The following is a 12847-nucleotide window of genomic DNA, read 5'->3' as shown; positions in this document are numbered from 1 at the left end:
TGCAATTTATCTATGTTTTACCGGGACGGGAGGGCTCAGCTGCGGATGGTAGAGTGCTTCGAGATGCCTTACTTAGCCCACATGGATTGAAGGTCCCAAGGCCGTGTACGTATAATAATTGTTATTTTAGATATGTATTAGTTATTAATTATGCTAACTATACTACATATATAGGTTATTATTTGGTAGATGTTGGTTATACATATGGTGAAGGTTTCTTAGCCCCATATAAAGGCCAACGATATCATTTGAATGACTGGCGTGCAGGACACCAACTAACTACACGTAAAGAATTATTCAACATGAGGCATTCATCTGCAAGAAATGTTATAGAAAGATGTTTTGGTATTTTAAAGGCAAGATGGGGAATTTTAAGGGACAACTCATATTATCCTATTGATCTATAAAAAAAGATCATAATGGCATGTTGTCTTCTTTATAATTATATAAGGCAGGAAATGACAATTGATCCGTTTGAGATCCACTTTGAACTAGACGAGGGAACTAGAGATGTCGGTGGTGGAGATTATGATAATATCACTTATGTTGGTGTATCAACCGAGTGGAGCACATTTAGAAACAACTTAGCCCAAAATATGTTTGATTCTTGGAATACTACACATTGATCATTTCTATTTTTGTTATGCTTATCATTTACTATGAATTTGTGCTACATTTTTTATTTTCAATAATGAGCTTTAATTTACTTTTACTGGTTATATTTGTTATATATATGGTTGTGTATTTTTTTTATAGCATGCATTGTTTCATCTAATTATTATGTTTATAAAAATAGTAGGTGTGATGGAAAAAATCTGAAACTATCGCAACTGGACAATTACTGAAGATGCCAAGCTCGTGGAAGCATTGGTAAATATGGTGAACATTGGAGGATTTAAAGCCGATAATGGTTTTAAACCTGGATGTTTACTGCATCTAGAAAACGCATTGAAGGAAAAAATTCCTAACTCTGGCATATTAGGTAAACCCCACATTGAGTCAAGGATCAAAACCATGAAAAAATATTGGCAAGTTGTTTATGATATGGTAAATGGTACGAACACAAGTGGTTTTGGTTATGATAGCTCCACTCATTCTGTAACAGCTGAACCAGCGGTTTGGGATTCTTACATACAGGTACAATATTATAACTTTTATATATTTTGTTACTTCTCAACTATTTATATTATATTTTTATGTGCTAACCTTTTATGATACAAAATAGGCTCATAAAGAGGCAGGAAAATGGAGAAATAAGATATTTCCTCATTACGAGGATTTATGTATCATTTTTGGAAAGGATAGAGCTCAAGGGAATAAAGCCAAGGATTTTGCCCAAATGGAAGAAGATGCAAACAATGAAGAACAATCAGAACAAATAGAAGATGTTTTTGAAGAACAAACCACTAAAAATGAAGAATCTCCGAACATAGGCTCAAAGAAGAGGAAAAGAGTTCATGCTGTTATTAAGGGAATAACTATTGCAGCTACCGTCCTTGGAGAAAAACTTGAAAAAGCAGCAAATAGCATGAACCAAGCAATACTAGGAGAAACAGAAGTACCAAAAACAGCTTCAATGGTGATTCCTGAAATTTCAAAAATGCAGTCATTAAGTGCCTTTGATAGGCAAGTAGGAAAATAATGCGTGACCCTAAAACCGTGTTAAGTTTTTGGAATTTGGAAGGAGAAGATCGGGAGAACTTTGTGAGGTTTATGTTGGAAGAGTGATATGATTATGAACTAGGTATTTAGACATTATTTTACACAGTGTGTGGTTATCCTTTTTTTTTAATTTTAGATTGAGAATAATGAATGGCATTTGTTGCTTTATATTTATATATTTAATGGTTTTATTTCAATTTTTTTAATTATATAAAAATTCGTCATGTTTATTAAAAAATATGATAAGCTACAAAAAATCATTAAAGGGTATTTTTGTCATAATAAGTAATTTGTTTTCTAATTCCGTTGGGAAATCAGCAAACCAAACAGAAAACAGATTTCATTCCATGTCAACCAAAAAGATTTAAGTTTCTACTACATTCAGATTCAAATTCCTCTAGATTCCAACTCATTTGACAGATTTCATTCATTTCAAAAACATTTTGTGAAACAAACGCGCCCTTAGTGATTACATTCTCATTAATTTTTTTTTAAATATAATGACTTTTATGTAATTTACTCATTATATAATTACTAAAATTACAATTTTTTTCTATATAATATCATAATAAAAAAATATTTATGTAAAAATGAATTTGTAAATTATAAAAAATTAACAGAAAATAGATGGAGTATAAACAGGCGATTAAGATGGTATGTATATAAGGAAGGTAAGTTGAGAGAATAGCTTACCAAGAATAACACTATAACGACGTAAATTTTCAAGCAAATTTTTCATTTTAAAATCACATAATTCTTATAACACATTTCACAAAATCGCATTTGTTAAGTTTACAAAACATAACCCCATAATTGTTTAATTTAATAAACCAAGATCCTCGAAACATAACTCTTCCTCTGGTGTGTACAATCAAGCCGGTGCCTTTCCCGCAACTCTGAGAAAAACATGAAACACATATCACATAACACGGTAAGCACGAAGCTTAATGAGTTCCCCAAAATACCACATACACACATTAGCCACTCGAGGCTATAACTCTGTAAGACCCTCCGGTCAATGTGTCTCAGTGGGACCCTCCAGTCCCACAACTCTGATGGACCCTCCGGTCCTAACTCGGTAAACTCTGAGTAATACACAACATAAATCACAAAAAAATAATGCAAGATATCACAATACACAGATAAGAACATAATACATCTCAGTCACACAAAGTACCACTCATGGTAAAATATAGTGAGAAGACTCACCTTGGATGATGAACAGCCCCTATAACGCTGTTGCTACACACCGGCCTCTAACTCTGAGCCAAATCCACAAATAACCCAATTAGGAACTAAGTCCAGACTCTCAATCATTTGGTCTAAAGGAAGTCCACTAACCAGACCATCAACAACCTAAAACCCATTGGGCCCACCAAGGCCTAATAATGAATGGGCTCTCCCGAGGCCCAACTCTCAAGTCCAAGTGACAAGCCCAACTCAAGGGCCCAAAGCATAATTATAATATTTCCCTGCTCATAGTCTCGAATTCACGAGCCCAAAGATTCAGGCCCAACCCTTAAGGCCCATATAAGATCTAGCCCAAAAAGCCCACAGTGAAGTTACGCATGGTGTACCTCTCTTGGTACGCTCAGCATACTCACGCATGCATGAAACTGATCGGGGACACCAACCCTGTACGCGGGGCGTATTGGAACCTATGCTGGGCGTACCCCCAATTTTGCTTAGTCCATTCTCTTGGCCTTAACCCGTTAAGACCTTAGCTCATCTCTCAGATCTGGATTCCTAACAGCTCTTGCTCCATAAAGTCAGTGACTTTAAGCCTTTACATGACTGATTTGGTCACAAACACTCAAAACACTTATCCCTTTTTCTCATGAAGCTCATATCTCATGCATGACTTGATTCTAACGTCCGAGATTGGATTTTTATGACTTTACTCCACAAAATACGCTAAAAGGGGTTGATCAAGGTCTCTGGAGCTTATTATCTCATAAAGTCTCCATCTTTTGGGACAAAACCCTAAAATACTCCATTAAAAATGAACAAATCAAAAGAGTGAGAAAGCTTGAAGCTTTATACCTCTTTATGAAGCTCCTAACACAGATATGCTCAGATCCAAGGGCCTGGACTCTCACTCCTTCTTCTACAAAGCTTCTTCTTCACTTCAAGAACACAAGAATTCACCCACAAGCTCTCAAATGCACTCACAGGCTATAAGAACGAAGATTTAGGGTTAGAAGGTTTTGTTGTCTGAGAATGGTGGCCAGGAATGAGGCCAACACATTCTTTATATAGGGACACTCCTTAATTAGGGTTTTTCCTTCTGTGCCTAGTACGCCCAACGTACCCTCTAGTACGCGCAGCGTACTAGGTGGCTCTGCTTAAAAGTCACGCACATGAGTATGCTAAGCATACACACACGTACGCCCAGCGTACTCCGCTGCCATCTTTTTCAATTAAAGGACTTATCTTGCCCAATCTTCAAACTGTCATAGCTCCCTTGTTATAAGTCCATTTCCCTTGAACCTCATATCCATGGAAAGGTGAAGGGAAACCCTATTCTTCAAGAAACTCGCCGCAACCACGAGACCTCCTCATGTCCGGTTTGCAGCCCACGAAACCTAATCACGGACAATCCGAAACAGGATGTTACAATTCTCCCCTACTTGAATAAGATTTCGCCCTCGAAATCGCTCCTTATCAACACATAGATCAAACCCAAACCCGAGAAATACCACCGGATAGACCCCATAAATTACAACAATCTCATCCAAAAGCACCTGAAAAAAGACAAACCCGGCAGGGGATCCCGACCCCGAAGACCCAACTGTCGTGGCGATACTCGATCTGACTCTCTAGAACTTGAAACTCTAGTGGTCTATCTCCCTGCCAGACCACCCTCGCCAAAATATCATCATGCTAACCGCTCATCGGCTATCAGACTCTAAGAATACTCTTCCAACTCTTATTCTTTAATTGATCCCGATCGCAACTCAAACGGAACGGAAATGTCATAATCCCCTAAGGACCAACCACCTGAACAGCTACCAGAACTCATCGGAAGGAAAGAACCGCAAACTCAATGTCACACCCCCAAACCAAAGATGGCGGAAACGTCCGGGGGTGGAGGACTTCATGTATAGTATCACAACAACGAGTATAATAGTGCTCAAAGTAAATACAACCATCATAAATATAATTGAAAAAGTTATACAATAGTATGTGTTTACATGTTTCCAATCAATTACACTTATGATGACAAAAATGAAATGTTTGACGATTTAACGTCCCATCCTCAAAAGCGGTTGATTTCCTGTTTCATTGAATTCCTGAGAATACAAGTAGTTTGAAAAAGCGTCAACAATTAAGTTGGTGAGTTCATAAGAGTTTTATTTGAGAAAGAAGCCGATTTCCTTGTAAAAAGCGATAGAGTATGATTTCAGAAAATTCACTATTTTCTTTATTAAACGCATAATGAACTCTCCTATGTTATGCAATAAACTGTCGAATATAATGGGTCTGCCCTAGGTCCACAACCAAACAAGGAACAGGAAGTAAGGCGGGCCCACTAATTCTAAGTCGATTGTGACTAGATTCTTATATAACTCTAGCTTATACATTTAGCAATTATAGCTGAAGTCTAACAATTCTAGATGAAATGTAGTTTTGATAGAAATATGTTTCCAAAGAAAATCCAATGTTTTCCTTATAAAAGTCATGTAGTCTTAAATGTCAAGACAGAGAATATGTGTGTGTGTTTTGTACTTATAATGTTCATAATGGTAATGTGTTTCCAAAGAAAATCCAATATTTTTCCTTATAAAAAGTCGTGTAGTCTTAAATGTCAAGACAGAGAATATGTGTGTGTTTTGTACTTATAATGTTCATAATGGTAATGTGTTTCCAAAGAAAATCCAATATTTTCCTTATAAAAAGTCATGTAGTCTTAAACATCAAGACCGAGAATATACAAGTATTTTTCCATACTTAAAGTAATACATGCAAGTTTAAATCGACATAAACTCGTTTGATTTAGAAGTAAAAATCCCTTTTTATTTTAGAATTTTTCCTGTAAACTTGAAAGACTGTTAACTCCCTATGTGAGTCGCTATAACCATATTACGACAGAATAACCTGCTGCGACGTTCTTCAGATGTCGGAATCGAAATGACATTTGTCACCCCCGATCGGCCGATCGGACTTATGCAAGAAGCATGGGTGTGGGTTATCAATCCCAATATAGATCTATACACAATTATCACGCTCTCCCTACAAGAGACTCTGGTTATAACTAATTCAGGATTTTCTGTGGTACTTAAGAGTACCCCGAAGGAGAATGTCTCACAACTTACGTTAACTAGTTTACATATAGTTTTGAGTATAAAACCTCTTACATGGAGGAAGTGAAATCACCCTTTTATGAAAATACATTTGTGATATAAATCCATAAACTATTACTATTATAGTTTATCAAGTAGTATATGAAAACCCATTTGTTTTGAGAGTAAAACCTTTTCCATGTAGTATGCTTTTATCGAAAATTCATAAACTATACTTAATGTAGTTTGTTATATGTGTTCGAAATGAATGGAGGAAAAACCTTAACATGAATGACTAATTTCTATCTATGATGATAAACTAACAAGAATGCATCCAAACATTGAGAAACTTATTGTTATGCACTTTGCTCAACATACTACAAAGTGTTGTTAATAAGGTAAACTATGCAACTAGTTTTTATCCTTTTTGCACTGTTTTGAAATTGTCATAGAAAAATCATACGGTGTCGAAAACTAACTCCGTAAACTCTGAGAGTTTAGAAAATGTGTCTAGTTTATTCATAATTTTTATTATGATTTTTAGAAGTCTCTAAGTTATGTGAAAGTGTTCATAATCACAGACTGGTCCGAATTCGTTTCTGAAATGATAGGCAGTTTTGTAAAAATCACCATAAATCGTAGAAAAATTATATGGAGATGTGCATGTAGTCATTTTAAAGGTATAAACCTGAACTACTTGAATAGTAAACAGTTTTGAAAGATATTAAGTTTAAGTTGGGTAAAACAGTTCATGAACAGGTCACAAGTTTTCTATTGTAAGCTGTCAAGTTAAGTTTTGAATATGTTTTGGTATTTTAACTTGTATCCCCCCCCCCTGAAAACTGAAGAAAACTAGAAAATGTAGGGGTATGAACTCACCTTGAGTGATTTCTTGAAGAGTGGAAGGTTGAAGATGATGAGTTTCAAGTCTAGATTACTTGATGAACATACGAAGTTTTGGATGATCCTAAGTACGATTTTTGGTGTGAAGATATGAGTCGTTGATCCAAGAGTGTTATAAAACATGTAATAACACTTGAGTTAGAAGGAAATACTTACCAATAAGTGAATAAATGACCCAAGAATACATCAAAAGTGTGGCTGAAATTTGAGAGAAAAGAGGCCCTCTTGATGGTTTAATGTATGATGGTGAAGCAAAAGATCAAGGAAATCCCAGACATTTCCTTTTATGGAGGGTTGCTGGAGCAAGTGGCTAGGGTGAAGGGATGTTTGCCTTGGTTTGTGTGATGTGGATAAGGTTGGACCAATGAGAAAGTGACACATAGGAGGCAAGTGGGCACACTTGACCCACTTGTGGGGTAGAATATTCTTCTTATTATAAAATAATGGGTTTTAATTAATAAATCCTTGAAAAATAATTAAAATAATAGTTCAGGGGGTTAAAAATGATAAAAATATGAATTTGGTGAAAAAATCTCGTCAAAAACGGGCTTAGGAGGCGAAAGTAGTCGAAAACCGGACAATAGGGACCGAACCTGCAAGGTTCGGCTCTTAGGAGTGTGGGAACCGAGAGGGAACCGAGAGTAGGAAGGGAATGCCGAAGGTCCAAAGTGGGGATGCGAGGGTCTCGGATGGGGGCCGAAGTTCCGTCCTCGCTGCTGAGCTTCGGTCTGCTGAGGTTTCGGTCCGAGAGGCTCCTGACAAGTTCGGTTCTGACACTTTCGGCTCCTAAGAGGAGTTTCGGTTCCTAAGAGAAGTTTCTGTTCCTAAGAGGGGTTTCGGTTCCTAAGAGGAGTTTCTGTTTCTAAGAAGGGTTTCGGTTCCTAAGAGGGGTTTCGGTTCTATATGGCTGTTTTTCGAGAAATCTTTCCGTTTTGCGTGATTTTTGACCAAGTTAAGGGTCGGGATGACCCGGATGACTATAAAAGTTCGAGAGAGATTTTGGGAGAGATTTCACATGCTTGGAGAGATTTCACATACTTGGAGAGATTTCACATACTTGGAGAGATTTGGGAGAGATTTCACATACTTGGAGAGATTTGGGAGAGATTTCACATACTTGGAGAGATTTCACATACTTAGAGAGATGTGGGAGAGATTTCACATGCTTGGAGAGATTTGGGAGAGATTTTACATACTTGGAGAGATTTGGTAGAGATTTCACATACTTGGAGAGATTTGGGAGAGATTCCACATACTTGGAGAGATTTGGGAGAGATTCCACATACTTGGAGAGATTTGGGAGAGATTTCACATACTTGGAGAGATTTAGGAGAGATTTAACCTTAGCCATTATTATCGCATAATCTCGCAACTGCAAGGTTCGTGAACCCCGTTATGCTTCGTTAATGATCGTTTTAAGTCCCCGAAAGGGTCCTTAGTCGTGTTTTGATACGTTTAACTCCCTTTTTTGGGTTTTTACATTGTTAACACATAGATTCTTCGAGACACTTGAATTTTTGACATAAAGATGCACATTTTTATACATAGAATAACTTTTTAACATACAAGTACTAGTAAAGTTTGACCGGTTTGACTTCTTGACCTTGACTTTGACTTTGACTTGAATTTGACGGTTGTCACACTCAAACACAAGAAAAGATCATGCTCGCTTCGAAGTATCCTTGGATACCTATAAACATACGCCCCAGCTTTCTCTAGATTATCCCCTTCAACACTGAGCATCAAGTCAGCTCCCGACCCAAAAGATGAACCTCTAAAGGTTACTCATTGCAAACCAAAACGTCTCACTGACTTCCTTCCTACGATAACTATCTCGGCCCATCGCGACATGCAAGTCTCGAAATTCGCTTTACCCCAAGCGAATGCTACAACTCATCTGAAATCGTCTCACCTCCGACCTCTGTCGTCAACCACCCACTAGTTCCATGCGTCTCGCGGTACTTCTCATATCAACGAAACTGATCCACTCCGGCCTAAGATATCAGATGGAGGTCAATACCCTTCTCAAAATGATACCCATCTACGAATCTGGAACCTCATCACGCCTATTCAATAGGCGAATGGATCCAAACTCGAGCTCGAGAGTCTGATTCAACGATAGAATTGGAACCACTCAATTCCAATCCGGTACTCAACTCATGACCCAAAATTCATGGATTTATGCACACACCATCTCTTCAATTCCTTCTGATTGCGATAATCTCTACTCAACCCAGGAATACAACGATTCCCAACTGACACGGAGACCCCCGTCTCGCCCCTGGTTCAGCAACCAGGCTCCCGAAGACTCAAGTGGTAAGGCTACCCAAGCCTAAGAATTCCTCTACGTCATACTCTGACTAGTGAATACTACAACTCCCGACAGAACAGTATTCACCCTTATCGACTTCTGAGTGTTACGGTCCCCCCCTCTTCGTAGTTCTAAGATGCTCCTTTACTAACTCATGAATGCTACGACTCCCCTCAGACTTGCGACACCCTCTCACTGACTCGTGAATGCTACGGCTCCCCGCAATCTTACAACACTCTCTCGCTTACTGTCACAGCTAGGAATTCTAATGCTTTTTAAACATTAACAATGATAATATTTGTGACTAAAACTTGAAAGTATGCATGATGTTTATTCAATAACACCAAAGTTCCATCAATCACTCTATGCAAACACTTCAAATAGTCAACAAAAGATTGGAAACCCTAAAAATCCTCGTTTAAGTCCATTATGGACTAGGATTTCCTTATTGGGCCTAATGGACCAATAAGCTTCCAATTTGACTAGTTTGGGCTTAGAACCCTTAATTGGGCTCTAATTCAACCCAACTTCAAGAAACTTAACATTTTGGGCTATAATGGGCCTAAAATGGATTAGTTACCGTTCATGGGCTTTATTCGGCCATAACAAATCTAAGTAGCCCTAATGGGCCATAAATCCATTCTTTTATACAAAAATTGGGCTGTGGACTACCCTAAAGGCCCAATGGGCCGAAAAATAGTTATTGAGCCTCATAATTTCGAGCAAGACTAAGAATCGGCCCAAGATGATTTCCTTCCTCTCCTTTAGCCCATTTCGGCCCAACATATAAAAAAATGAAAATTGAATTTGATGAAAGGGAGTTAACTAGGAGATGTCACCTCCAGATTATCCATCATGTTTCCATGCAAGAATTCCCATACATCCATGCAAGTCACTTCGTTTACTTCTCTCCCCTCTCTCTTCTTATCTTCGGCCGAGGCTACCCACATACACACACCACCATTTCAATTTACTTCAAACTCTCTCAAGAAACATCTTCTTCCTTCCTCAAAATTTTCGAGATCTTGGACATTTCAAGGAGGTTCTTCCATAAGAATCATCATCTTCGGTAAGTTGTTTGGATTCATGACGTAGTTTCTTTATTTCATCAAAACCTCTTCCATTTCTTTCTCCAAAACCGAACCAACAAACCCAAGGTGAGTTCATACCCCCTTGTTTTCGGTTTTTACTTGTTTTTGGGGGAGAATACAAGTACTATGTGTTGATCTATGTGTGTATGCTTGTTATATGTGATTTCCTTGGTTTATGTTGTGAAAATATGATATTATTTGATAAATCTTGAAATCTATGGCTAGAATGTGAAGAATACATAAACAATGTACATAATAAACAACTTACTTCAAAGATCTAAGGATCTTTAGGCTTAAAAAGTGAAAACAAAGTCAAAATCCTTATAAGTGTCATTTTTGCAAAAATAATCAAAGTTTGGGTAAAATGTGATATTTCCGATTTTATAAGGGAAAAATAGTATTATTTACATAAAAATCTAACTTTTATGAAAATAACACTTGTCTAGGGGTCAAAAACATAAATTTTAGCTTAATGGGCTTTAAATTTGGGCCTTTCGAGTTTTGGGTCCAAAGTTGCGAAAAATGAAATATTTGAGGGGCTGAATTGGAAAAGTTAACAAACTATGGGTTTAAAACGTGAATAAAACTGTTTTAAGGGCTGAAAATGACTTTGATGCGAAAATTGGACTAAAAATGCAAAGTTTTTGATTTTGGGGTCAAAATTGTAAAACTTATGGAATTTGAGCCAAAAATGTAACTTTTTACAAATAAAGGCTGGAAATGACAAATGCAATAGTTTTGGGCTGAAATTATTGTTCAAATAAAGTTTGGGTCGAAAATGTCAAGAAAAATGGTTTAAGGATCAAAAATGTCAATTTTCATAAAAAAGGACTAAAAGTGCCAATTTTATAGACAAAGGTGTTGAAATGGTCAAACTAAATGTTTTTGGGCCAATTAGACAAATATAACTTTTTTTGGGTTAAAAATATTAAGTTTATAACGCATGATTTTAAATATATATATATATATATATATATATATATATATATATATATATATATATATACACGTATAATCAAAGCTTCGTTATAAATCAAACGTTAAAGTATTTTAACATTTCGAATAAACATTTCGCTTACAACAAATAGCTACATTACGAACTTAAGACCAATAAATTATAAACGATTCAATGTTTGGGCTCAAATATCTTCTATTCGTGCTATTGGGCCTATATGGCCCAATATCATGAATATTGGGCCCAATATAATCACACATGTTTATTGGGCTTCCGGTGACCCAATTACATATCCAGTGGGCCTTCATCAGCTTTAACATGCTATTGGGCCTTAATGGTCCATTTGCATTGCTAATAAGACCCTAAACATTCATACTATGCTTAATGGACTATAACGTGTCCGTAGCATACTCGACAGCCTGTAATAACATACAAGGTTAGTGGATCTCCGTTGTCCTCTTCTCTTCGTCTGTTAGGCTTACCTTTTATTCAAGTAAACATAAATCGGGTTGTAAAACAATGTTATTCAATTTCTTTTGGATTTAGTGAGAAATAACGGTTGACACCAATAAGTGTCGGTCGTAGTCTGTAGTTATAATCAAAGTCTCCTGGAGGGAGAGCGAGAGTTTGTGTATAGATCTATACGGGGGTGACTCCCCCACACCTAAGTTGTTCGCTATAGTTAGACTCGGCCAGTCTAGGGTGACAAAATCTTAATTCAATACCGGCATTCGACAGAATGCCAAGACAAACGAATTAGTCATTATTATGCATGGTTATAACGACTCACATAGAGATCCATTACCATCCAAGTAATAATGAGAAATCATATTCATACGTTGTGACGATGCAAAAGGGATTATACAATAATACAAAATTATCATACTATTTATATCGGAAAACATCGGGTTTTCCGGGGAACAACATTATTCACGTCTACTTACAACATCTATAATACAACGAACTATTATGAGAGGCATTTCACTTTTACATGTTTTGAAATCATACACACGTATACTTATGGATCATCACACTTTTATTTTGTAAACAGTTTTAGTTACAGAAAATATCGGATTTTCTGGGTTTTACAAACAATACAAAACATTTTCATATCAAACCTGCTTATGAACTCACCAACATTATGTATGTTGACCGTTTTCAAAATAACTTGTGTTCTCAGGTAACCGTTAGGATGAAGAATTATCAAGCTTGTGTCTGAACGTATTTTGTGATGTCATTTGATAAACAATTTATGTTATGGGAGGATGTAATGTAAACAATGTACCTGATGTGAACAACGACGGTTGTAATGTATTAATGCATGGTGATGTTTATGTTATGTTTCATGTATATTCATTGTGATGATATTTCAATTTAAGTCACACGAGCCCTCGGACGTTTCCGCCGTCTTGTTCGGGGGTGTGACAGGTTGGTATTAGAGCTCTGTTTATAGTGAACTGACATATCTAACCACACATTGATATGCAACTATAAACCCAAAGAAGGACTAAATAACTCTGAACAAAACAAATAAAACATAATAATAAACACTCTTACTTGTGCGACTTAGGAAAATAAACATAATAACAATTCAATTAAGACATTTGGGAGATCCCGACATCTCGGTTAAGCCAGGACTGTT

The 12847-nt window shown here is 36.8% G+C and overlaps 1 protein-coding gene across 1 annotated transcript in view; it reads left to right on the top strand.

Annotated features, from left to right (window-relative positions):
- LOC145158012 (uncharacterized) overlaps nucleotides 1-1642 on the top strand; it is a 2068-nt gene extending 426 nt beyond the window's left edge. Inside the window, exons 2-6 of the mRNA XM_079076976.1 lie at nucleotides 1-105; nucleotides 175-356; nucleotides 456-551; nucleotides 823-1137; nucleotides 1226-1642. The exon at nucleotides 1-105 is cut by the window's left edge and continues 124 nt beyond it. Coding sequence (XP_078933102.1) covers nucleotides 1-105; nucleotides 175-356; nucleotides 456-551; nucleotides 823-1137; nucleotides 1226-1642 — 1115 coding nt within the window. The remainder of the gene's footprint in view (nucleotides 106-174; nucleotides 357-455; nucleotides 552-822; nucleotides 1138-1225) is intronic.
- Nucleotides 1643-12847: the final 11205 nt, after the last annotated feature.

Source organism: Lactuca virosa, chromosome 2, assembly GCF_052849685.1.
Source record: "Lactuca virosa cultivar CGN04683 chromosome 2, Lactuca_virosa_CGN04683_v6, whole genome shotgun sequence".
In the NCBI taxonomy this organism is placed as follows: domain Eukaryota; kingdom Viridiplantae; phylum Streptophyta; class Magnoliopsida; order Asterales; family Asteraceae; genus Lactuca; species Lactuca virosa.
The sequence above is the reverse complement of the archived record's forward strand: the minus strand, read 5'-3'. Positions and strand labels throughout refer to the sequence as shown.